The 27209-nt window shown below is 45.1% G+C and overlaps 1 protein-coding gene across 1 annotated transcript; it reads left to right on the top strand.

The window, feature by feature from the left end:
- The first annotated feature begins 5659 nt into the window (after positions 1–5659).
- PRPF40A (pre-mRNA processing factor 40A) lies at positions 5660–26403 on the top strand. Its single transcript, XM_054636300.2, has 26 exons — positions 5660–6137; positions 7496–7633; positions 10048–10128; positions 11395–11425; positions 11639–11661; positions 12309–12386; positions 12463–12573; positions 13281–13401; positions 13845–13869; positions 15282–15578; positions 16831–16939; positions 17237–17301; positions 18609–18773; positions 19059–19167; positions 19625–19775; positions 19879–20012; positions 20374–20488; positions 20603–20694; positions 20813–20929; positions 21431–21568; positions 22916–23011; positions 23955–24041; positions 24144–24240; positions 24351–24412; positions 25007–25141; positions 25385–26403. The coding sequence occupies exons 1-26, from the start codon at positions 5775–5777 to the stop codon at positions 25475–25477; spliced, it is 3033 nt and encodes a 1010-aa protein (XP_054492275.2). The 5' UTR covers positions 5660–5774; the 3' UTR covers positions 25478–26403.
- The last annotated feature ends 806 nt before the right edge of the window (positions 26404–27209 follow it).

Below are 27209 nucleotides of genomic sequence, written 5' to 3'. Positions count from 1 at the left end.
AAGGTGGGAGCTGCAATTCTTTAGGATCAAATCCCTTGTTAACCACCGAAATCTGGGATTAGGCACGTGAGGTGCAGCAGGGCTTAACTGGGATTCTCCTGGAGGGCAAATCAGGTGGGAAATGTCCAACATTTATTACACAAAGTCCAAGTTATCCCTCTTGCAGTGAGAATTCCTGTATCCAAGGAGGTATCCAAGGGGATCCAAGGGGAATGTCAATTTATTTTTGGAATTCTCACATCTTTTCCTTTGCAGTTTGCCCTGGCTTTGCTCCACCTGCCTCCCATCCTTCCTCTGGCACTGGATTTGGGATGTGCTGCTCCTCGTGGTGCCCATCCCTAATATTCTCACCTTCCTGAGCTGTTAAAAAGAGGAATTCCCCAGATCCTGAGTTTTCCAGGCTCCCAGATTCCCTCAAATGGATCTCCTGAATGGACACCTCCATGCCCAAGCTGCTCCAGGGACATTCCAGACCCCTCCAGAGGTGACAGCTCATTTCCAGAGGAACTGCCACTGTCCCCATCACATGAAACATTCCCTAGGAATTATTAATCCTCAGATTCAGACTGTTTTCCCAGGAAAAGAAGCTGGATTTTGTATTTTTACTTTTCCCTACATTGGGCTGGTGACAATCCAGCTGTGGCCTGATGTTTTCTGGGATGAAAAGCAGGAGCAGAACATGCCTGGGATAACGCATTTCCATAGGGAATACTGCAGTATCCAGAAAACCCAATCCCACAGAAAATGTATTAGGAAAATTCTGATTCATAAGGAAAACTCACTGCTGGGAAATTTGATTTTCATGGGTTAAAGAATGAAAAACAAATTTATCAGAGGAAGAAACAACAGCAAAAAATACTTGAGGGATATGGGGAAAAGCTTCCTGCAGCTGCTTTCCAAAGGGTGATGTGCAGAATCCATGGATTCAGACATCCTGGCACTCCTTGGAATATGGGGAAAAGCTCCCTGCAGCTGCTCTCCAAAGGGTGATGTGCAGAATCCATGGATTCAGACGTCCTGGCACTCCTTAGAAGGAAAGCAGAGCCTCCTTCCCCACAGAACCACTTTAAAACCCCAAATCACTGCAATTCTTAAATAATTTATGAGCTCTAATGGAAAAAAAAAAAAAAACAAACCTACAAACCCAACCAGAAAACAACCAGCCAAATCTGCTGGAGGCGGAGCTGCCGGGAAAAGCCAGCCAAGGGAAGGCAGCCGCAGCTTCCCCCTGGATCCCACTGGATGGAATCCCACTGGATCCCATTGGATGAAATCCCATTGAATGGAATCTCCCTGGATCCCACTGGATGGAATCCCCCTGGATCCCATTGAATGGAATCCCCCTGGATCCCATTGGATCAAATCCTGCTGGGTCCCACTGGATGGAATCGTGCTGGGTCCCTTTGGATGGAATGCTGCTGGATCCCATTGAATGAAATCCTGCTGGATCCCATTGGATGGAATCCCATTGGATGGAACCCTGCTGAATCCCATTGGATGAAATCCTGCTGGATCCCATTGGATCAAATCCCACTGGGTCCCACTGGATGGAACCCTGTTGGATCCCACTGGATGAAATCCCACTGGATCCCATTGAATGAAGTCCTGCTGGATCCCCGTGGATCCCACTGGATGGAATCCTCCTGGATCCCACTGGACGGAATCTTGCTGGATGCCATTGGATGGAATTGCCGCTGGACCCCACTGGATCAAATCCTGCTGGATCCCGTTGGATTGAATCCCCCTGGATCCCATTGGATTGAATCCTGCTGGATCCCATTGGATGGAATCCCCCTGGATCCCGTTTGATGGAATCCCCCTGGATCCCATTGGATTGAATCCCCCTGGATCCAGTTGGATGGAATCCCTCTGGATCTGGTTGGATGGAATCCTCCTGGATCCCGTTTGATGGAATCCCGCTGGATCCCATTGGATGGACTCCTCCTGAATCCCGTTTGATGGAATCCTCCTGGATCCCAGTGGATGGAATCCTCCTGGATCCTGTTGGATAGAATTCCCCTGGATCCCATTGGATGGAATCCTCCTGGATCCTGTTGGATGGAATCCCCCTGGATCCCAGTGGATGGAATCCTCCTGGATCCCATTTGATGGAATCCCCCTGGATCCCGTTTGATGGAATCCTCCTGGACTCCACTGGATGGAATCCTCCTGGATCCCATTGGATGGAATCCCCCTGGATCCCATTGGATGGACTCCTCCTGAATCCCATTGGATGGAATCCTCCTGGATCCCAGTGGATGGAATCCTCCTGGATCCCAGTGGATGGACTCCTCCTGAATCCCATTTGATGGAATCCCCCTGGATCCCAGTGGATGGAATCCCCCTGGATCCCAGTGGATGGAATCCTCCTGGATCCTGTTTGATGGAATCCTCGTGGATCCCGTTTGATGGAATCCCCCTGGATCCCGTTTGATGGAATCCCCCTGGATCCCAGTGGATGGAATCCCCCTGGATCCCATTGGATGGAATCCCCCTGGATCCCAGTGGATGGAATCCCCCTGGATCCCATTGGATGGAATCCCCCTGGATCCCATTTGATGGAATGCCCCTGGATCCCGTTTGATGGAATCCCCCTGGATCCCAGTGGATGGAATCGCCCTGGATCCCGTTTGATGGACTCCGCCTGGATCCCATTTGATGGAATGCCCCTGGATCCCAGTTGGATGGAATCCCCCTAGATCTGGTTGGATGGAATCCTCCTGGATCCCGTTTGATGGAATCCTGCTGGATCCCAGTGGATGGAATCCCCCTGGATCCCGTTTGATGGAATGCCCCTGGATCCCAGTGGATGGAATCCTCCTGGATCCCGTCGGATCAAATCCCGGGTTTGGGAATGCCCACGGCGAGGTTTCACTGGGCAGGGCTGGATCAGCGGCTCCAGATCTCCTGGAGCGGGACACGGCTGCGAGGCCACCGTGCCCATGGAACCACCCCGCGTTTTCCCGGGAATCCCAGAATTCCAAATGGATCGGAAATGAAAAATCTCTTCCCAAGTGCTCTCTGGTTTTATTCCTTGCCCGGCTGATTCGGGGTCCCGGGACCATCCGCGAGATTCCGTGTGCGAGCCCTCTCCCTGCTGGCCGCTCCAGGAATTCCCTTGGAATTCTCCGGCTTTCCAGAAGAAACCCGGCTCTCGGCGCCTGGGAAACACCTGAGGGCGATTTTATATTGAGTTTAGGGGAAATAAAAGAGTTTTTATACCAAAAAAAAAGGTTAAATACATTAAATACAAATCCCACTGGTTAAACACATTCCAGCTAACAGGTAAAGCTCCATGGAAAAGGAATTCCAGGGCTCATTGTCCCAAATATCTTGTATTCCAGAATGCCATATTTCACAATTTGCATTGCATAATTTATATTTCCAAATTTTTATTTCATTTTTTTTTAATTTTGGGGGATTTTTTTCAGAATTTGTATTCCTGGTTTTTTTCTTTTTTTCAGAATTTTTACTTCCGTTTTTATTTCTGATTTTGCATTCCTGAATTCGGATTTCAGAATTTGTGTCTCAGGGTTTTCATTTCAGAGTTTGCATTTCCAAATTTATATTTCAAAGTCCTCTTTTTCAGAATTTTCAGCTCAGATTTTTTATTTCAGAATTTTTTATTTCAGAATTTTTATTTCACAATTTCTATTTCAGAATCTGAGATTCAATATTTGTATTTCAGAATTTTTATTCCAAAATTCTCTATTTCAGAATTTGAATTAAATTTTTTTGGAATTCTGTATTTCCTACAAATCCTGCCCGAAAATCCAAATTAAAAACCAGGGGTTTCCTCCAGGATCAAGAAGAAGAGTGAATGCTCTATAAAAATTTGTGTAAAACCACAAAAAAAGTTTAAAAAATCAGAAAAATTTAAATAAATTCACTTAATTTGGACTGATTTTAGGCAGCTGTGCTTAAAAATAAAGAAATAAAAATACTCCAAGTACTAAAGTTACACCTCAGGCTGACAAAAGCAACTGTGCCCCACTGGAGCTCTGCTCACTGCACACCAGGAGAGATTGAAATGGGACTGCAAGATTTAATTAAAAATCAATTTAAATTTTCATTTCACCGCTTGATTGTGGCAGAAAAATGTGATTAATCAAGGCCTTTTTGGGTGGATTTAGAGAATTCTTTAGGCTCAGGGGGGTGAGGTGTTTATCCCAGGAGTCCAAGGCCAGGCTGGAAGAAGCTGGGTCAGTGGGAGGTGTCACTGCCCATGGAAGGGTGGGATTGCAGGAATTTCTGTCCTTTTTATCCCAACCATTCCACATTTCCATGAGCTGAACCAAACCAGCCCCTGCCTCACAGCAGCCAAGGGGTTTATAAAATATCTACGCATTAAAGTGTAAAATGAGGTGTTTGATAAACCATGGGGAGGTGTGGAAATCCAGAAATACTATGGAAAAATAAATCCACATCCCTGAAAATCCCCTCTGCTCAAGAAGGACAGTGAGACACGGGCCATGCAGTGCTGGGGACAGGAAAATATTCCAAGTTGTGCAATTCCGAAGAAGAGAAACACAGATAAATAAATACACCAAGGGAGCAGAGATCATTCCCTGGGTGTCCTGAGTTGTTCCCCTTTAATTCATTTATCCCACAGAATTCCCAGCCCTTTCCCACTATGCTGTGTGGGGTAGACTCCATCCAAAAAAACTTGGTGTGAAGACCAAATTATAGATTATACAAGACCAAATTATAAATTATTGGGAATTTCTCCCCGGCTTTCCCAGCCCTTCTCCCACTTTTTTTTTCAGGTGGATTTTGGGTATTAAACCAAGATTATCAAATATATCAAATGCATCTCTCCCAGTGATTTGATTGACGGGCAGGAATTTTAGGTCATACACAATTTTACCTTGATTTAATCAATTAACTCCTTCCTCCGCACCAAAACCTTGACAGGAGGGCTTTGTGCGAGGAAAACAGTGGGATTTTAACCTTTCCCGGAAAACCAGAGTTACATTTTAGACACTTCCAGCCGAAGTTACATTTGAGCTTTAACATTGTTTGCTTTCAGTTCTCCTTTTCTGGCCGTTTTCCCGAGGCCCTGGAGGGACAGGACACCGGGAATGGGTTCCCTCGGCCATAGGGCAGGGAGGGGTGGGATATTGGGAATTCCTGGCTGTGAGGGAGAGGAGTCCCTGAATGGAATTCCCGGAGAAGCCGAGGCTGCCCCTGGATCCCTGGCAGCGCCACGGCCTCACGGCTGCCAGAGCTCCCGGAGCGCTTGGAAAGGACTCGCGGTCACAGGGGGGGACTTTGGGGCTGTGCAGGTGCAGGAGTGGGACGGGCTGTTTCCCGTGGGTGCCTTCCCAGCGGGATATTCCCCAATCCCAGCGGGATATTCCCCAATCCCACCGCGCTCTCCCGCCCGCCATGGCGGCCGCTCCCCCCCAGCGGCCCCAACCACGGCGCGCGGCGCGGGGGGGTCCGAGCACCTCCCCGGCCGCGCTCGGCCCCTACCACCCGCACCGTCACGGGGGGGGAGGCACGAACCCGGCGCGTACCATCCAGCACAGCTGAGGGGAGATCTGCCGCCACCTCCCGAGCTGAGGTGAAATGGTGGCGGGGGAAGTCACCCCCTCCTTGCGGCGCTGTTGGTACCGCCCGGCTGATCGCGCACCGCCCCCGGTCCCACGTGAGCGGTTTCCCGGCGTGCCCCGCGTTCGGCCGCCGCAGCCGCCGCTTCGCTCCGCGCCCCGCGCTCCCGGGAGCCGCCCGAGCCAGCGCCGCGCCGCGGGGCCGGGCCGCCCGCCGCCGCCATGTCCGGCGGGGACTCTACGGCCGCGGCCGCCGCCGCCTCCCCGCAGCCGCTGCCGTTCTCGCTGCCGAAGCCGCCGCCCCTCATGCAGCTGACGCCGGGCGACGCCGTGCGGCCGGTGGGCTCGGGCGCCGACCAATCGCCGAAGAGCGCGCGGCTGGCGGCGCGCCCCGATTGGCCGGCGGGGAAGCCCGTCAGCCTGCTGGCGCCGCTGCTCCCGCCCCGCGGGGAGCCCGAGCCGCTGCTGCCCTTCGGGCCCGCGGCCCCGCGGCCGCCGCTGCGCGGGCGCCTCCTGGGCCGCTGCGGGGGCTCCCTGCTCAGCCCCGCCATGCGGCCCGGCGGCGTCGACCGCGGCTCTCTCATGGTGAGTGCGGGCTCGGGAGGGGGGGCACGGAGTCGCAGCGTGCGGAAGCTGGTCCCGCCTTCCTGCTCCGGGGTCATCCCAGGGTTGGGTGGGATGGGCATCCCATGGTGCAGGGCTGTGTCCAGGCGGTTCTGGGTGTCCCCGCTGAGGGAGACGCCAAAACCTCTCTGGGCACCTGTCACCCGCACAAGGAGGAAGTTGATGCTCGTGTACAGGTGGAACTTCCTGAGGAAGGCATCAGTCCTTGCCTTCCTCTGGTGCCATTGCTGGGCCCTGCATGGAGCCTTCCGTGCACCCAAGGACAGCCAGGACTGAGGCCCCTCTCCCTGGGGCTCCTCTCCAGGCTGAGCAGCCCCAGCTCCCTCAGCCTCTCCTGGGCACTGAGATGCTCCAGGCCCCTGCTCAGCTCCAGGAGCTGCTGTCCCTGCTGTGCTGAGGAGCCAGAGCTGGACACAGCACCCAGAGGTGCCTTGGAGGGGCAGGATTCCTGCCTGACCTGCTGGAAATGCCCTTCCCGATGCCCCCCAGGGCACAGCAGATCACAGACCTGGCTGTATCCAGAGCTGGGGAGGATCTGGAGCCCCAGGAGCAGCTGAGGGAGCTGGAAAGGGGCTCAGCCTGGAGAAAAGCAGGCTTGGGAGGACCTTCTCAGCACCAGGGTGGTAGGGCCCTCTGAAAGGGAATCAACACTCCAAAGAGGGTCAGAGGAGATTTTTAGGAAACACTGTTCCACCTGGAATTACCTGGGGCTTGGGAAACAGGAGCTGTCACTGCATGTGCTGTGGGAGGATATGATTGGGAAAAGTCAAGTGTTCTGCCCAGAAGACTCAAACCTTTTTAGTTGCTCCTGGTTTCTTTGTGGGACTCCTAGCCCATGGAAGACTGGGATAAGAAAAAAATCACTGGAAAACTGCTTTTGGACTGAAAGGGTGTAAAGTTAGGGGAAATAAGGAGAGAATTCCTTCCCTATGAGGGTGGGGGTTCCTGGGATGGAATTCCAGGCTGCCCCATCCCTGGAAGTGTCCAAGGCCAGGTTGGAGCACCTGGGATAGTGGAAGGTGTCCCAGAAGGTGGAACTGGAAGAACTTTAAGGTCCCTCCTACCCAAACCATTCTGGGATTCTGTGATCAATAATTTGATTTTTTTTTTCCTTCCTGCTAAATGTATTTTCCAAAGGGAAAAACCCAGCATCTTAAGGTGCTCTCAGAGCTGTTGCATCTGTGTGGAACAGAAAGTACTTGAAGTGTTGGAAAATAATGAAAAACTCCAGGAAAGGGCTTTTTCTTATTCCCTTTGGTGTGTGTGTGTGTGGGGTGGCTGCCTCGGTGCTGATTTTCCCTGTTGTTGGTGTTTTCCAGATGGGCCACCCGGGCATGCCCCACTACCCCCCCATGGGGATGCACCCCATGGGCCAGAGACCCCCCAACATGCCCCCAGTTCCCCACGGGATGATGCCTCAGATGATGCCCCCCATGGGAGGACCCCCGATGGGGCAGGTAAGGCCATTCCAGCACGTCCTGTTCCCTGGGATCAGCCCTTGGCAGGGAAATCTCCCTGGGAAAAGGAGGGGGGAGAGCTCAGGGGAGTGAGCCTGGCCAGGTAAAACCCTCCTTATGGGGAGCAGGGAATTGCTGCACCTCTGGGACTTCAGCTGGAATTTGGTATGATAACAGGTAATTAACATACCTCTAATTATCAGTCCATAATTGGGGATTTATTCAAGTGTTTCGGAATGAGAACAGGTAATTACTGTACCTCTAACTTTACTTATCAATCCATAGTTTGGGATTTATTCCAGTGTTTTGGATGACAACAGGTAATTAATGCACCTCTAACTTTCAGTCAATTATTTGGGATTTATTCAAGTTTTTTTGGATGAGAATAGGTAATGCACCTCTAAGTTGAATTATCAATCCATAATTTGGGATTTATTCCAGTTTTGGATGAGAACAGGTTTATTCCAGTTTATTCCAGTTTTGGATGAGAACAGGTAATTAATGCACCTCCAACTTTCAGTCAATTATTTGGGATTTATTCAAGTTTTTTTGGATGAGAATAGGTAATGCACCTCTAAGTTGAATTATCAATCCATAATTTGGGATTTATTGAAGTGTTTCAGAATGAGAACAGGTAATTACTGTACCTCTAACTTTACTTATCAATCCATAGTTTGGGATTTATTCCAGTGTTTTGGATGAGAACAGGTAATTAATGCACCTCCAACCTTCAGTCAATTATTTGGGATTTATTCAAGTTTTTTTTGGATGGGAATAGGTAACGCACCTCTAATTATCAATCCATAATTTGGGATTTATTCCAGTTTTGGATGAGAACAGGTTTATTCCAGTTTATTCCCGTTTTGGATGAGAACGGGTAATTAATGCACCTCCAACTTGCAATCAATTATTTGGGATTTATTCAAGTTTTTTTGGATGAGAACAGGTAATGCACCTCTAAGTTTTAATAATCAATCCATAATTTGGGATTTATTCCAGTTTTGGATGAGAACAGGTTTATTCCAGTTTATTCCAGTTTTGGATGTGAACAAGTAATTAATGCACCTCTAACTTTCAATCCATAATTTGGGATTTATTCCAGTGTTTCGGAATGGGAGCAGGTAATTACTGTACCTCTAACTTTCAGTCAATTATTTGGGATTTATTCAAGTGTTTTTGGATGAGAATAGGTAATGCACCTCTAATTATCAATCCATAATTTGGGATTTATTCCAGTGTTTTGGAAGTTTCCTGTAGATTTTGAAGGGATAAGTTTGTCTTGAGACTTCACGTTTCTGTAATTCTTGGCCAGTTCCTACACAGTGAACATTACAGCAAGAGAAGAAACAAAGAAGTAGAGGATTTTTGCAGAATTCCTGTTGGAATCCTAGGGTGGGTTTGTAATCCCTGCATCCCATTGTTGCTGATGCCATGGGGTTGGAAAAGCCCTGGCAGGTGGCACAGCCACGACCATGGCCCTGCTTTTGGCAGCTTTTCTTCTCAATTGCCACATTTCCTGTGTGCTTTGTGATGCAATCCTCAACTCTTAAAAGAAATCATTCTCCTTGTGGGTATAATAAATATCCCAGGAAAGCTGAATGTCCTTGGGATGCTCCTTGTGAAGGTGGATTATGGGAGAGAGGCAGGGAAGGATTAAACCTTGGTGACAACTCCTCTTCCTTTGCAATTCCTTGGACAGTGCATCCTTGTCTTCCTTAAATTAAAAGGGCTTGGTAGGAATTTTTTCAGTGGGGATTTGCAGCTTCTGGGGTATCAATAAAACAATTTTTAAAAAATGAGTATTTGACTCATTAGCACTGTGTGTGTTCATTAGGAGGTGAAGTAGAAATTCTCATTTATTTCTCTGCTTTTTTTGTACCTCCTTTTCCACAATTCCCACACTTAGCCAGGGAATATTTCAATATTTCACATTTTAGGGAGCAACTCAGGACTTTTTGGTAGATGGAGAGCAAAAAGCTGAAGGTAAATGTCACACCTGGGGGTTCACCTTTCCTTTGTTCCTCTATTCCCTGTAGCCTTGGAATTCTGCAGGAATTCATCATTCCCAACCTTTGCTTTTCCTGCTTTCACTCAGGCTTTCAGTAATGGAATCAGGTCCCACATCATTTGCTATTGTTCCTTTGGAGCTTCAATGGTTTTTATTGTTATTTCCTGTCCAGCTTTGGAATCTGGACATGCCATTCCTAATAGGAATATCCCAGTTTAGTGGGAATGTTATGTAGGAAATCACAATCCCACAAATCTACTTTATTTTTCTGTACCTAAGAGGGATATTTGGTTGATTTTTTTTTTTTTAATTAGAAAGAAGTATAATATAATGGCTTTTAAATAGAAATACTGTATTTTGTGTTGAGAATATGATAAAATATATGGGAAATGCTCTTGAATTGCAGATGCCTGGAATGATGCAGTCGGTGATGCCTGGAATGATGATGTCCCACATGTCCCAGGCTGCCATGCAGCCCACGGTTCCTGTGAGTTTAATTTCATTTCTTTTTTTAGTTTTTAAAAGCTCTTTTTAGCAGTTGCAGTTGATCACTCTTGGCTTTCTTTAATTAGAAAATAAGAATTTAAATTTTAAATTATTTTCATTACAGTGGAGTTTTATGTGACTCTTGAATAATTAAAAATAAGATTTTTGTGATTTTCATCAGTCTTTAAACTCCTTTTAGTTTTTCTTTCATTGCTTATCCTTCACTTCCTGGAGTTTGGCAGGAATCACTGTGACCTTGTATTGTTAAATTGTCTGACCAAGAGATTCTTTTCTCTTAAATTGTAATTTTTTTAAAGAATTTTGATTCAATATTAGAGAGATTTGAATCCATTAGAATGAGATTTTTTTTATTAAAAGTTCCTGAAATTTAGTTGGGTATAAAAATTGCTGGAATAGCTCAAGGGATGAGGAATTCTTTGGGTGGAAGTGGAGAGGGAAAAGTTAAAATACACATGAAATCTCTGAGGGGAAAAAATTTAAGTTAAATCTTGTTCTTAAGAAATAAATTTAGTCCAAGCCTAAGAGATTCACTTAAAACCAGTTCCAGCCATTTCAATTTAGAAATAAATTATCTGTATGGGTTTTCTTCCCATGGAGGTTTAAATCCCTGAATTCCTCTGGAATTTCCTCTAATGCTGAGCACAAATCTTTGCTGTGCTGATTTGAAGCAGTGAAATTCCTAAAAATTAGTATTTTGGTCAGATTAATGCTCTTAAAATATATTAAGAAATTCCTGTTTTGGTCAAATTACACAACAAATCCTGGGAATTTCCTGGTTTATTCCTGTTGGATAATATCAAATCAAATTGATCCAGTGTGATTTATTTTCACTTGTTTCACAATTTTTCTGTTTTCTTGAGGAATATTTGTAGTTTGTAGCTGAGAACTGAAAATAAACCTTAAGCAAAGCTAAATCCACAAGGAAAAAAAATGGGAAACCTTGGAATTTGGTTGATTTTTTTTTTCCTTAATTGGAAGGAATTTCAGGAAGAGCTTCAGGAATGCAGTTTTAATACACCCAAAGCCATATGCCCCCTAATTATCCCACCTAATGATGTTCCTAATTGCTTATTTAAGGAGCAGGAATAATCAAGGGGGAAGCAGGAATCCTTATTTAAGGAATTGAGCCTTTTTTGGCAGAAAAGCCTTGTTTGGATAATGAATATTGGATTTTTTTTTTAGGATTTAATTCCTCAGGAATTAATTACTTTAATTGTTTAAATGTTTGTTTTAATTATTTTTACAGCCAGGAGTGAACAGCATGGATGCACAAGTAGGTGAGTAAAACAACTTGATATAATTTCAAAATATTTAACCAAAATCAACTGAAACATTAAAAAATTCCCCTTTTCCCTAAATTGGAATGGAGCATTTCAGTCCTGGAGTCTCCACTGGTGCCCAGGACATTTTTTTCCTTGCACACGTGGAGGAATATTTAGGAAAATGAAGCAACCAAACCTTTTATTAATTTTTAATTATTTATTTTTCAGGTGTGACCCCTCCTGGGACTCAGGTATGTGGAAAGCACAATTCCAGAAGGTTGGAATTTCATTGTGATGTGAGGCAAACTTGGTTTTAGGGATTTAAAGGAAAACTTAATTCTATTTTTTCCTCCCCTCCTTTTTTCTCCTGCTTTTTTTCCAAGTTTTTGCTTGTTCCTTGAAATCTGTGGGCCTTGTCCCAGTTTAATTATTAAATAGATGATATCCACATTATTTCCATGGAATTTCCATCCTGTCCATTGGCCTCTCTAGAAATGCAGTTTTCCCTGGCCATATCAGATCCCTGACCACAGCAGAGATTCCAGGGAATTCATGGGAAAGCTGGCCATGGAAAGCAGCAGGCAGTGTGGTGTGAGGGAGCTCAGGGAGCCAGAATCTTCCTGAAGCAGATTTCCCTCCAGATGTGGGAACAGGGAGTGCTGCTGGAATTGTGGCTGTGGTCTGAGCCCTTCACTCGCACTTGCTGGGGGAATCAGGCCCTTGGGAATGTGCAGTTGAACAGCTCCACTCCCAGAGAAGGAGGTTTTTGGGAAAAACACTGACTGAAGGTGTGAATGTGGCTCCCTGCCTTTGCTGTGCTGCTGCACCACTTGGAGCATGCAGGGTATTTGGGTGAAACCTGCATTAATGAGGATTTTCTGTTTTGTGTCCTCCTCAGACAACGCATCCCGTGGTGTCCACAGTGCAGCAGAGCTCCACCAGCAGCAGCTCTGCCAGCGAGGAGCACTCCAAGCAGGTCTGTATCCCACTCTTCCTGTGGAGCTGCACCCCATTTCTTACATCATTATTGATTTCCCTTGGGGTTTTTTCAGAAATCCACATGGACAGAGCACAAGTCCCCGGATGGAAGAACTTATTACTACAACACTGAGACCAAGCAGTCCACGTGGGAGAAGCCAGATGACCTCAAAACCCCTGCTGAGGTAACCAAATCCCAAATTTACTCTGGGATATTGTGGGAACACAAGTAGTTCCAAGCCTGACACCTGCAGCAGGGAGAATTCTGCTGGAAGCAATGGGAGCAAACTCTTCCAATAGCAAATGTTCCTAAAATATTTGGATTGTTCTCCTTATGTTGGGAGAACTTGAAGGTGCAAAGTGGCCAAAATTCCTAATTTTCCTCATTTTTAGATAGGCTTTTTTATTAAAAATGTGGGGGGTTTTATTATTTAGAGAGGAAAAATTCCTTGACATTACTGTTTTGGTCAAATTAATGCTCTTAAAATATACAAGGAATTCCTTAGAATTCCCCATTTTTATTCCTGTTAGATACTATCAAATCAAATTGATCCAATGTGATTTGTTTTCACATTTTTTAACAATTTTTCTGTTTTCCTGAGGAATATTTGAAGTTTGTAGCTGAGAACTGAAAATAAAACTTAAACCAAAGCTAAATCCACAAGGAAGAAAATGGGAAAACTTGAAATTTGATTTTTTTTTCAGGAAGAAAGAGCTCCAGGAATGGAACTTTAATGCACCCAAAGCCTTGTGCCCCATAATTATCCCACCTAATGATGTTCCTAATTGCTTATTTAAGGAGCAGGAATAGGGAAGAAGGAAACAAGAATCCTTATTTAAGGAGTTACTAAAGGAGATTGTCCTTGGAAAATCTTTGTTTTCTCTCCATCAGCAATTGCTGTCCAAGTGTCCCTGGAAGGAGTATAAATCAGACTCTGGGAAGCCTTATTATTACAATTCCCAAACAAAGGAATCCCGCTGGGCAAAACCCAAAGAGCTGGAGGATCTTGAAGGTAAAAGAGAGAAGGACTTGTATTTTTATAAATATATATTAATTAATTACATTATTTAAATAGCAACAAAATCAGCTGGGGGGAAAGAATAAATGTTAAAAAAATAATAGGCAACAGTAATTTAAATATTTCCGTTCTTAAAATTCTGTTTAATAATCCTGACTTTCTTTCTGGGTCTTTGAACTACTTTTTTACAAATTAAAAGAATTATTTCAAACCAAAAAGTCATTTTTATATTCCCAAATCCCTCTGTAATGGCATTTCTAAACTTTATTTTAATCTCGATTGATTTCAGTCTTTGAAGGACACAAACATTAAAATTTTTGGTGTAACAAAAACATTTAAAACTTTGCTTTTATTAAATCAAGAATTACAAGAACTTCCTATGTATATGAACTATTTTAAAGCTACATTTTAATGGTTTTTCTCCTTTTTTCCTCTAGCAATGATTAAAGCTGAAGAAAACAGGTACATTTTTATCATTTTACTAATTTTTTCATGAGGGCCTTCAAACTTTTTCTGAGGGCCTTCAAGCCTTTCCTGGGGATCTTCAAACCTTTCCTGTTGAAGTTTAAACCTTTTTCCTGGGGGTCTTTGAACTTTTCCTAGGGTCCTACAAACCCTTTTTCCTGAGGCTCTTCAAGCCCTTTTTCCTGATGGCCTTCAAGCCTGTTTTTTCCTAAGGGCCTTTCAGCCCTTTTTTTCCTGAGGGTCTTCAAACTTTTCCTAGGATCCTTCAAACCCTTTTTTCTTGAGGGCCTTCACACCCTCTTTGATCCCCCTTGAGGATCTTCAACCCCTTTCTTCCCTGAGGGTCTTCAAACTTTTCCTAGGATCCTTCAAGCCCTTTTTTTCGTGATGGCCTTCAAACCTTTCTTAGGATCCTTTAAACCCTCTTTCCTGAGGATCTTTTACCCTTTTTTTCCTGAGGATCTTTTACCCTTTTTGTCCTGGGAGCCTTCAACCCCTTTTTTCCCTGAGGGTCTTTCACCCTTTTTCCCCTGAGGGTCTTCAAACCCTTTTTTCCCTGAGGGTCTTCAAACCCTTTTTTCCCTGAGGGTCTTCAAACCCTTTTTTCCCTGAGGGTCTTCAAACCCTTTTTTCCCTGAGGGTCTTCAAACCCTTTTTCCTGATGGCCTTCAAACCTTTCCTAGGATCCTTCAGCCCCATTTTTTACCCTGAGGCTCTTCAGCCCCTTTTTTTTACCCTGAGGCTCTTCAGCCCCTTTTTTTTACCCTGAGGCTCTTCAGCCCCTTTTTTTTACCCTGAGGCTCTTCAGCCCCTTTTTTTTACCCTGAGGCTCTTCAGCCCCTTTTTTTTACCCTGAGGCTCTTCAGCCCCTTTTTTTTACCCTGAGGCTCTTCAGCCCCTTTTTTACCCTGAAGGCCTTCAGCCCCTTTTTTACCCTGAAGGCCTTCAGCCCCTTTTTTACCCTGAAGGCCTTCAGCCCCTTTTTTACCCTGAAGGCCTTCAGCCCTTTTTTACCCTGAAGGCCTTCAGCCCCTTTATTTCCTGAGGCTCTTCAACCCCTTTTTTACCCTGAAGGCCTTCAGCCCTTTTTTTCCTGAGGCTGTTCACCCCTTTTTTACCCTGAAGGCTCTTTTACCCTTTTTTTCCTGAGGCTCTTTTACCCTTTTTTTCCTGAGGCTCTTTTACCCTTTTTTACCCTGAAGGCCTTCACCCCTTTTTTCCCTGAGGGCTTTTCACCGTTTTTCCTGAGGCCTTACAAACCCTTTTCCCTGAGGGCCTATAAACCTTTTCCGAGTCTTTCACTCACCCCAAACCCCGCATTCCCCACTTTCACCACATCCTAAGCTGCCCCGTTGCCCTGAATCTCCAGACCAGAGCCCGCAGGTGACCGCTGTTGTTTTTGTCCCCAGCACGAAGCCAGAGGATGCGGCTGCCGCCGCCTCGGCTCCGGCCACGGCCGGGGATGCCCCGAGCGGGGCCAGCGCGGCCCCGGCCGCCGAGAGCGCCACAGCCGCGGCTGCTCCTGCAGGAGCTGCTCCTGAGGGGGAATCGGCCCCGGCCGCCACCACGGGGGACACGGACACCGCTGGCACTGCCACGGCCGAGGAGCAGGGCCAGGCCGGCGCCGCCCCCGGCACGCAGGACGGGAGCGCGGACGCCGCGGCGGCCGCCACGGATGAGGCAGCCAAGCAGGAGGCCTCGGGAGAGTGAGTGCCAGGGGATGGGTGTCAGCTCCAGGAAAGGGGATTTGGGGGGATGTTAGGGGGGATTGTTCTCTGTGAGGGCCTGGGATGGAGTTCCCACAGAAGCTGTGGCTGTCCCTGGATCCCTGGAAGTGTCCCAGGCCAGGTTGGACAGGACTTGGAGCAGCCTGGGGTAGTGGAAGGTGTCCCTGCCCATGGCAGGGGTGGATTGGGATGATCCTTAATGTCCCTTCCCACCCAACCCATCCCATGGTTCTTATCCCAAACACCAAGGTCTTCCCACAAACCTGTAGCACACTTACAGCAAGTTCTTCAAGGGAATGAATAATTTATCCCAGGACAAGAGGGAATGGCTTTGAGCTGGTGGAAGGCAGGCTTAGATCAGGGATTGAGAAGAAATTGTTTCCTGGGAAGGTGCTGAGGCCCTGGCACAGGTGCCCAGAGCAGCTGGGGCTGCCCCTGGATCCCTGGCAGTGCCCAAGGCCAGGCTGGACAGGGCTTGGAGCACCTGGGACAGGGGAAGGTGTCCCTGCCCATGGAACTGTGGGGGCTTTACTGTCCCCTCCCATCCAAGCCATTCCATGATAATTTATGAAACCTCAAGGCTTTGCTGCAGCTTTTCATTTCCCAGTAGCATCAGTGACAGGAACATTCCATGGATTTTCCAGTGTCTGTAAGAATTTCCCAGGGTGCCATTAAACACTTCCCTCCCTCTTCATGCTCCTTTTCCATGGATCTGTGCCATTAGTTATCACTTGAAGAGAATAAAATAGTAAAGGGATTTTTATGTGTTCCAGCTATGATTCCTTTTTATTTTAAATAATGAAAGATCTGTGATGTGGAAAATTATAACTTAGGATTTTTATAATTCAAAAAAAAAGAATTGCTGTGGGGGGTTTTAGACAGCAGGATATAATTAAAGAGAAGCCCATTTTTAGGCGCTTCTCCTTATAGTTTTATATAAAATGTTAATATTCCTGCTGAATTTCAACATTATATTTTTAGGAATAATTTCTAGATAACTTCAGCAGGCAGCCAATTGGAGGAGGGAAATACTTTGCCTCAATAATTCACTTTTTTTGATCTTTTTTTCATCAGTTGTGGTGCCTGTAAGGAAAAGCCTTGTATGAATTATTAGAATGATTTTTTTACTTGAACTTGCTGTTTATAAAACTCACTTTGTGGTGGTTTTTGACTCTTTAGTGCCTCTAACTTAGAACAAAATTCTGAAATAATAAAATTTGCTTTGCTTTAGTGCTGCTGCAAAGAAGGAGGATGAGGATGCCCAACCAGTTAAAAAAACCTACACGTGGAACACAAAGGAAGAGGCCAAACAAGCATTTAAAGAACTGTTAAAAGAAAAGGTATTTGGGCCAATTATTAATATTTTATTGACCAATTATTAATGTTTTCTTGAACTACAAAACCTAGTCTCATTTCTATTTTATTTGCCAGGTTTTACTTGATTTTTCTAGGGAAGAATTCCTCACTCTTGAGGAAATGAAAGAAAAAGAACATTGCAGTGAAGTGTTGTTTTAGCTTAAAAATAAAATGTTGTTTTTTTTTTTTTCTTTTCCCATGGCTTTTTCTTTCCCATGGAATTATTCCTTGTTGGATCTTAACTCCAGGTCTGATTCATCCATAATTTCCTGTTTTCACAGCGGGTTCCATCCAATGCTTCCTGGGAGCAGGCCATGAAAATGATCATTAATGACCCCAGATACAGGTACTGAGTCCTCCTTCAGTTCCATCCAAACCTTTTTTTAGGGAATTCACTTCCAAAACATCCAAAATTCTGTCAGCAGCAGATACTCCTGGCTTGTGCCACTGGCAGGGAATTGTCTTCCTGCCCTCCATAAGGAAATGCTTCCAACAGCTTCATTGTTATTGGGAAAAAGGGGGGAAGTTGGTGTTTTATGTTGATTTAGGGATTAAAATGTTCAGATCAATTTTATCTCAAATCTGAATTATTCAAACCTGTTGCCTTTTGCTTTCTGGTTTTGATTTTCTTAGTTATTTTTCTTACTTCCTTTTCTGATTGTTCTGGCTTTTCTTTCCTTTTCCTCAGTTTTCTTTCTTTTTTCTCATTTTTCTTTTTTCACCTCAGTTTTCTCTCCTTTTCCTCAGTTTTCTTTTTTCCCCCTCAGTTTTCTTTTTCCCCCTCAGTTTTCTTTTTTCCCCCTCAGTTTTCTTTCTTTTTCCCCCTCAGTTTTCTTTCTTTTTCCCCCTCAGTTTTCTTTCTTTTTCCCCCTCAGTTTTCTTTCTTTTTCCCCCTCAGTTTTCTTTCTTTTTCCCCCTCAGTTTTCTTTCTTTTTCCCCCTCAGTTTTCTTTCTTTTTCCCCCTCAGTTTTCTTTCTTTTTCCCCCTCAGTTTTCTTTCTTTTTCCCCCTCAGTTTTCTTTCTTTTTCCCCCTCAGTTTTCTTTCTTTTTCCCCCTCAGTTTTCTTTCTTTTTCCCCCTCAGTTTTCTTTCTTTTTCCCCCTCAGTTTTCTTTCTTTTTCCCCCTCAGTTTTCTTTCTTTTTCCCCCTCAGTTTTCTTTCTTTTTCCCCCTCAGTTTTCTTTCTTTTTCCCCCTCAGTTTTCTTTCTTTTTCCCCCTCAGTTTTCTTTCTTTTTCCCCCTCAGTTTTCTTTCTTTTTCCCCCTCAGTTTTCTTTCTTTTTCCCCCTCAGTTTTCTTTCTTTTTCCCCCTCAGTTTTCTTTCTTTTTCCCCCTCAGTTTTCTTTCTTTTTTCCCCCTCAGTTTTCTTTCTTTTTCCCCCTCAGTTTTCTTTCTTTTTCCCCCTCAGTTTTCTTTCTTTTTCCCCCTCAGTTTTCTTTCTTTTTCCCCCTCAGTTTTCTTTCTTTTTTCCCCCTCAGTTTTCTTTTTTCCCCCTCAGTTTTCTTTTTTCCCCCTCAGTTTTCTTCTTTTCCAATTTTTCTTCTGATTTTCTTTCATTTTTTCTGATTTTTTTTTCTGATTTCCTCTGTCTTCTCTTCCTGATTTTTTTTTTTAATTTATAAGTAACATTGCTCTTTCCTTTTCTTTCCTGGGAAGTGCTCTGGCAAAATTGAGTGAAAAGAAGCAGGCTTTTAATGCCTACAAAGTTCAGACAGAGAAGGAAGAGAAGGAAGAAGCCAGATCCAAGTACAAGGAAGCCAAGGAATCCTTCCAGCGTTTCCTGGAAAACCATGAGAAGATGACATCCACCACCAGATACAAGTAAGAGACTTGGGATAAAAATCTGGGATCAAAATCCTGATAGGATGCACTGCTTGGAGTGGCATCGACTTCCATTGTTAGTTTTCTCTTCCTTTATAAAAATTCAAAATATATCACAAAAAAAAAAAACAATTTCCAAGGGGGAAAATCAAGAATTCCTATAAATCTGTTCCTTCTTGGAACAGCTCTCCCTGATGTTCTGGGGGATTGGTGAATAATTCAGCCACCAATAAATAAATAAATAAATGAATAAATAGTTGTGTGGTTTTCATTTGCTTTGCCCAGAAAAGCTGAGCAGATGTTTGGGGAGATGGAAGTGTGGAACGCCATATCCGAGCGGGACCGGCTGGAGATCTATGAGGATGTTCTGTTCTTCCTGTCCAAGAAGGAGAAGGTAAATTCCCTTCAAAGCCATCCAACATCTCCTCACTTGGTCCTAAATCACTTTAAACCTGTGCTTGAGGCTTTATGGCAGATAAACGGCAGCTTTTAGGGAAGGTTTTGGGGTTTATTGGGATTTATTCCTGCTGATTTCACCATGTGTTGAGTTTTGAGGGGATTTTAATCAATCACATGATGGATTTTGTTCTGGATCAGTGAAATAATAAGATGGAAGAATTGTGTTGTTTGGTGTCCAAGGATGGGGCTGGAGCAACCTGGTCCCTGTCCAGGGCAGGAGGCTGGAATGGGATGAGCTTTAAGGACCCTTCCAGCCCAAACCACACTAGAATTCCATGATTTGATATAAATTAAAGATTAATTTCATGTTTTCTTGGAGAACACACTAGATATCTTACAGTTCTGTCCAAACCACCTCAAATTGAGTCCCAAAAAAACCCTTTTCCCCTCAGGAACAAGCCAAGCAGCTGCGGAAGAGGAACTGGGAAGCTCTGAAGAACATCCTGGATAACATGGCCAACGTCACCTACTGCACCACCTGGTCAGAGGCCCAGCAGTACCTCATGGACAACCCCACCTTTGCTGAGGATGAGGAGCTCCAGAGTATGTCTGTGGGCTCTGGAATTCTCTGGGGAGGAGGATCCTTCCTGACTTGGAAGGAATAACCTGATTTGTTTTTTCCCCCTTCTCCCTGTTTTCTTGCTAGACATGGATAAGGAGGATGCCCTGATCTGTTTTGAGGAACATATCAGGGCCTTGGAGAAAGAGGAGGAGGAGGAGAAGCAGAAAAGTTTGCTGAGGGAAAGGAGGAGGCAGCGTAAAAACAGGGAGTCTTTCCAGGTTGGTGCACTTTGGGGTTCTGTCCTAAAAATCTCATGGATTATCATGGGATATTCCATGTGGGTTTTCTTTATTTCTGGGGGTTGATTCAAGGCTGTGTTTAAAGCCTGAGGTGTTGAGTTGTGGTATTTTCTCTGCTGTGTTACACACAAGAGAAAAATCAGAGGGGGGATAGGCCTGGATGGGAAGGAGATGCAGCTGGAACGTTGTAGGTGATGGAGAAAAGCAGGAAGAACGAGAGAAAAAGGGATTTTTCTGGAACAAAAGTAGAATTCCAGTTACCAAGCCAATCCATCCCAGCTGGTACCAAGGAGGAGCTTGAGGAATGGCTCCAAATTCCCATTTCCCCTGGTTTTTGCAGCTGTTTCTGGATGAGCTGCACGAGCACGGGCAGTTGCACTCCATGTCCTCCTGGATGGAATTGTACCCAGCCATCAGCTCCGACATCAGGTTCACCAGCATGCTCGGCCAGCCTGGTAAGGAGGGCAGATCCCGGGCTTTGGGGCAGGCCACAGCAATCCTAAATCCACACCTAAAAATGCAGCTCTGGGCTTAAACCTGACCTGTGGCTTAACTAAACCCTCCCTCAGGATCAACAGCACTCGACCTGTTCAAGTTTTATGTGGAGGATTTGAAAGCTCGTTACCACGATGAGAAGAAGATAATTAAAGACATCCTAAAGGTGAGCATTACCTGACTCCTCCTCGAATTGCACATTTCCCATCCAAGGGAGCTGGGATTCCCTTGGAGCTGAAGGAATTCCTGATTTCCCTCACGCCAAAGGAGCCTTTTTTTTCCAGGATAAAGGATTTGTGGTGGAGGTGAACACTTCCTTTGAGGATTTTGTCACTGTCATCAGCTCCACTAAAAGAGCCACCACGTTGGACGCAGGGAATATCAAGCTGGCTTTCAACAGTGTAAGTATGAATTAATAAATTCATTAATTAATTGGGATATCTGGATAATTAGGATGGGAAATCCCTTCTCCAGACAGGAATTAGGGTTTGTTTTTTAACTAATTCCATAATATTTGAGGAATATTCTGTTATTTAGGGTTATTTAACTGATTTCAGTTGCCACAATAGAAATAAACCTTAGTCCAAGCAGTCAACATTCCCAAACTTGAGGAATTCTGGGATAGGAATTCAGTGATGCTCTCCTGTTTGTACATAAGATTTCTCCTGATTTCTATGGTTCTCTAGTTTTGCATCATTGGATTTTCAGCAGAGGCAATTCCATGCTTGGAAAAGAAAAAAATTGATTAATTTTTGATAAAATCATTTAATATCATAGTTTTGATCTATTAATTAAGTACAGGAAAAGCAGTTCATTTCCTTGTCATTTCCCTGTGACTCAGACACAACTCTGAGGGTGCAGAATTCCCAATAAATGGAATTCTCTTCCTTTCATCCCCGCAGCTGCTGGAGAAGGCGGAGGCGCGGGAGCGGGAGCGGGAGAAGGAGGAGGCCCGGAAGATGAAGAGGAAGGAATCGGCCTTCAAGAGCATGCTGAAACAAGCCACCCCTCCCATCGAGCTGGATGCTGTCTGGGAGGATGTAAGGATGAGAATTCCCTGGGGGAACATTCCCAAATTCCCAAACAGACCCCTGCTCCTCCCTAAAAAACCCCGCGTTTGCCAGGCTCTTCCTGGTTCTGCTGGTGGGGCTTCAAAATCCCATCCAACCCTGTGGATTCTTCAGGAAAACTTGGAGTTCGATGGGAAAAGCATCATCCTTTTGAAACAAAGAACATCCTAAAAGAACTGGGAAAAAACCCAAAACCCCCTCAAAAAATCCCACCCAAAGTTAATTGAAATTATTTAGAATTTTGTCCTGGATAAAATACCTTGGAGAAACCTTTCCTTTCCAAGGATAATTTATATAAATATTAGGGGGTTTTTTAAGTTTAAATGGAATATGCAGGGAAAACAGTGGGGTTTTCCATGTTTGCATGAGTTAGAGCTTCCCTGAACACTGGAAAGGATGAGAATTCCCTGGGGGAAGCATCCCCAAATTCCCAAACAGGCCCCTGCTCCTCCCTAAAAAACCCCGCGTTTGCCAGGCTCTTCCTGCTTCTGCTGGTGGGGCTTTAAAATCCCATCCAACCCTGTGGATTCTTCAGGAAAACTTGGAGTTGGATGGGAAAAGCATCATCCTTTTGAAACAAAGAACATCCTAAAAGAACTGGGAAAAAACCCAAAACCCCCTCAAAAAATCCCACCCAAAGTTAATTGAAATTATTTAGAATTTTGTCCTGGATAAAATACCTTGGAGAAACCTTTCCTTTCCAAGGATAATTTATATAAATATTTGGGGGTTTTTTAAGTTTAAATGGAATATGCAGGGAAAACAGTGGGGTTTTCCATGTTTCCATGAGTTAGAGCTTCCCTGAACACTGGAAATTTGGGATTTGCTTGGAAATCTGGGATTAAAAATTTAGCCTTGTAGCAGTTCAGGGGCTTCTTAACTGGTGAAAATTAATTTTTTTGTTATTATTTTTTAAAATTATTTGGTTTGTTTTTTCATTTTTCTATTATTTTTCTTATCTTTTTTTGTTTTTAATTATTTTTTCATATTTCTGTTATTATGGGTTTTATTTTTCCTTATTTTTATTTCTTCAGGGTTTTAGTTTTCTTATTTTAAATTTTTTTTATTTTATTTCTTATTTCTTAATTTTCTTGTTACTTTTATTATGCCTTATTTTTATTACTCCTTTTAATCTTTATTCATTATTATTTATAGAGGTTTTATTATTATTCCTTACTGGTTTTCTTATTTCTTAATGCCATTTTTATTACTACATTATATTTTATTATTTTCTTCTATTTCTTCTATCCTAATACCTTAATAAATTTATAATTTAATTTCTTAGAATATCATTCATAGAATTAATTTTCCTGACAGATCAGAGACAGATTTGTGAAGGAACCAGCATTTGAAGACATCACCCTGGAATCTGAAAGGAAAAGGATATTTAAGGATTTCCTTCATATACTTGAGGTAATTCTTCCTTTATTTTTGAAATCAGTGGACAACAGACAAGGAAAATTCCTTCTAAATTGAGTGGGAAGGGGAAGGATTTAATGGAATTGTTTCCATAAAGTGATACCAGGAGATTAATTTGATTTTTCAGCTCTCACACTTGGGGATTTTGTTGCATTTCTTGCAGTTTGGGAGAATTTCAGCTGAAATTTTGACTTTTAATTCTGTAATTTCCAATTAGGCAGAGCAGGGGGTGGGTTTAGGCCAGGCTTTGCTTGGATCAGGGAGCAGATCCATGGGAATCCAGGTGTTTTTCCTTGCTCCTGGCTGCCTTTATTGCAGCTCCAGCATGGCAGCAGTGTCCATTTTGACATTAAGTGGTGATTGTGGAGTTTTTAACCTTTTCCAGCTTTTGTGGATGAGGAGAAACATCCCATATATTCTTTGGGATATCCTGTAGGAGCTGATGAGGTGGTGCTGCTGTGAAATGGTGATTATGGAGTTTTTAACCTTTCCCAACTTTTGTGGATGAGGAGAGAGATCCCATCAGATTTTTGGGATATCCTGTAGGACCTGATAAGGTGGTGCTGCCATGCAGTGGTGATTATGGAGTTTTTAACCTTTCCCAACTTTCCTGGATGAGGAAAAACATCTCATATATTCTTTGGGATGTCCTTTAGGACCTGATAAGGTGGTTCTGCCATGCAGTGGTGATTATGGAGTTTTTAACCTTTCCCAACTTTCTTGGATGAGGAGAGAGATCCCATCAGACTTTTGGGATGTTCTGTGGGAGCTGATGAGGTTTTACTGCCCCATCCCTGGAACTGGCCAAGGCCAGGTTGAGCACCCTGCTCCAGGGAAGTTGTCCTTACCCATGGTGGAAGGAGCTGGGATTTTAGGGTTTTTCCAAGGCCAATCCCTGCTGGAATTCCAAGCTCTCCCCTCCTTGCCTTGCCCACAGCACGAGTGTCAGCACCACCACTCCAAGACCAAGAAACATTCGAAGAAATCCAAAAAACACCACCGGAAGCGCTCGCGTTCCCGCTCCGTGAGTATCCCTGGAAACCCTCCCTCTGCCATTCCCAGCTGCACTGACTGCTGCTGGAATTCCCACTGTTAATTGGAATTCTCCCCTGGGCTGTGTGTGAAGGGCTCAGAGTCCGAGGATGACGACAGCCACTCCAAGAAGAAGCGGCAGCGCTCGGAATCGCGGTCGGTGTCCGAGCGTTCTTCCAGCGCCGAGTCCGGTACGGCGTGGGATGGGATGGGATGGGACTGGCTTTAAACCAGCTGTGCTGTTCTCCTTTGGGATTTATCCATTGATTCCTGGGGGTTTTGTTTCTCCCTGTGGCTGCAGAGAGGAGCTACAAGAAGTCCAAAAAACACAAGAAGAAGAGCAAGAAGAGGAGGCACAAGTCTGTAAGTGGAGCTCGGTTTTTAATTGGGTTATGGACAACCTGGCACCTGCTGTCACCTGGATGATCCTAGGGAAAAGTTGGGGTCAAGCTGGAGGAGGGTATTGCCAAAATAACAACCTTCTGTTATATATTCCTACTATTAAACCACCTAAAACTGCTGAATTTGGAGGGTTTAACTCCAGGTGCAGGACTCCATGTGTAGCCTGGGATTTGCTGTATATCCTGGCAGATCCAGGTGTTCTCCTTCTGGGAAGGATCCCAGCCATTCCTTGTGCCTGCCTGAGCATCAGGCTTGTGTTGGAAGCTCTGGAAGGATCCAAAATGCAGAAAGAGCTTCACTTCCTCCTGGGAAGGTGGGGAGGCCCTGACACAGGGTGCCCAGAGAAGCTGGAAGTGTCCAAGGCCAGGGTGGACAACCTGGAGCAACCTGGGGTAGGGGAAGGTGTCCCTGCCCATGGCAGGGGTGGAATGGGATGAAATTTCAAGTCCCTTCTAACTGAAATCATTCCATGATTCTACAATGCTTTAAATGGAAGTTGAACTCCAAAATATTCAACATTAATATTCACTATTCCCTTTTTTTTTTTTCCCACAGGATTCACCAGAATCTGATGTGGAACGAGAGAAGGACAAGAAGGATAGAGAGAGGGACAGTGAGAAGGAAAGAGCCAGACAGAGATCTGAGTCCAAGCATAAATCTCCCACTAAGAAACGGCCTGGGAAAGATTCCGTAAGCTCTGCTTCCTGCTTTTCCCAGTGCTTTGGGCTCTGCTGGATGCAGCTCCATAGCTGTGCTCTGGGAGAGGTCAGAGCTTGCATTTGAGGATCCTGGAGGTCTCTGCCATTCCCCAGTGTGGATTTTGGGCTTTCTGGGTGCCACAGAGCAGCCAGCTCTGTGTGTGTGTCCCTGCTGAGCTCCCAGTGTGAACTCCCTGCACAGTCCTGTCCTGACCACTGTCCCATCTCTCCACAGGGAAACTGGGATACCTCTGGCAGCGAGCTCAGCGAGGGGGAGCTGGAAAAGCAGAGGAGGACTCTTTTGGAACAGCTGGATGAAGATCAATGAGAAGATCCTTGATACCAAAAATGTTTACAGGTGGCAAAATAAAACCAAGCCTTGTGTGGGCAAGGCCCTGGGGCCGGTGGCCGGTGGCCCATGGCCACAACAACGGTGGCTTTTAGTTTTTTACCACTTCAATCCAGTCAAAAGTAGAAAAATCCATGGAATTCTGAGGGCAAAGCTGTGCCTGGCCTGGAGCTGCGGGGCGGGATGGGGGCTGGGATCCCCTGGAGGGGACACACAGGTGGCAGCAGTGTCCCCAAGCACTTTCCCGGCGTCCTTCCCAAGGCAGGGAGCAACCCTGGGCTGCCTGGGCAGAGCCCAGTTCAGCTTCAGGAAAAAAAAAACAAAAAAAAACCTAATTTAATTCTTTGTGCTTTTGTTCTTTGATGAATTTGGTTGGGTGGAATTTTTTTTGGGAAGGCAGCAGGAGTAAGGAATCCATGTCCTGATGTGTTCTGCAGTCCCCTGGATTTTGGGGTTGTTTGGCACCGGGGCTTTTGTCCAAGACTGATTCGTCTCCCGACTCCCATCGATCCCAAATCCAGGGAATGCTGTGGGTGGGAATTCTCCTGCTGTGCCAGCAGAGGGAGCGTTTGGGACACAACCACCTCGGCATTCCCGAAATCCCACCCCGGCCCAGCCCTGGCTGTTACTCCAGCGTTTCTCTCCACCTTTTCTCTCCCCCTTCCGAAAACTTAGGAATAAAAATCCAATGTTAAACGCAATTCCATGTGTTGCCTTAAGAACCTGCTGCAGAATGTACCTGCACAGCCCAGAGGAGGGAGGAGGAAGCAGCTCCAGCCCTGTTTTCCAGCCCCTGCACGTTCAGGAAGGTGCCCCCAGCCCTGCTCGGTGAGAAAATTGGGAAGCCGCTGTCCTTGGAATATTTTTGTACATTTTTATCAATGATTAAACCTTGTCTTTTAGCATGTACTGGTATTTATTTCTCCTTAAATACTCTGGGCAGCTCTGAGCCACAGAACCACTCACAGAACCTGCTTGAAGACTGTTTGGATTCCTTTTCAGGAGTTTTTTCCTGAACTTTGACCACTTTTACCAGTGCATAAACACCCAAAGGATCAATTTATCCAGGGAATTTTCTGGCTGGGGTGGTTACAAGGCTCAGAATCCTTAAGAACACCCTGAGACTGAAACGAGTTATTTGAAATATAAAATGCAAGAGGTTTAGAACCATTTTTCCCTGGGATGCTTTGGGATTTTCTGGGATGGTTTGGGATGGGAAAGCACATCCCAATCCTGCTGTTTCCCCCTGAAGGGTCATTGCTTATCACCTATTGCCTGGGGAAAAACCACCTGGATTTGGTCAAACAGGACTTGGGGGATTTTTGGTATCCACGGGTGTTTGGTGTGGAAATCCAGGTTGGAATATTGCAGGTTTTTCCCTGCAGGCTCTCCTAAGGAAGGATGGGATAATTGCTGCTCCAGGACTGAGCAATGAGCCAGGTTTGCTTTGCTCACCTGCCACTCACCTCCCTGGATTTATATCCCAAAATGGGAGTGCTCCAAGTGGGAAGAGCCCAGCTGAGTTTGGAAAACAGGAGGGCAGCAGGTCCTGGAATCTGCCATGGAGCTGGGATTTAGAGCCTGACAGGTCCTAAGGGTTTGTAAGCAGGGAGGAACTGCTTCCAATGCTCTTACTCCCTTCCATCCACACAAATTCAAGGAAAAGTTGTCCCTAAGGGAGCATCACTTTTAAAAGGTTTGCACTGATTTC

The sequence above is a fragment of the Agelaius phoeniceus genome, chromosome 7, assembly GCF_051311805.1.
Source record: "Agelaius phoeniceus isolate bAgePho1 chromosome 7, bAgePho1.hap1, whole genome shotgun sequence".
Classification (NCBI taxonomy): Eukaryota; Metazoa; Chordata; class Aves; order Passeriformes; family Icteridae; genus Agelaius; species Agelaius phoeniceus.
The sequence above is the reverse complement of the archived record's forward strand: the minus strand, read 5'-3'. Positions and strand labels throughout refer to the sequence as shown.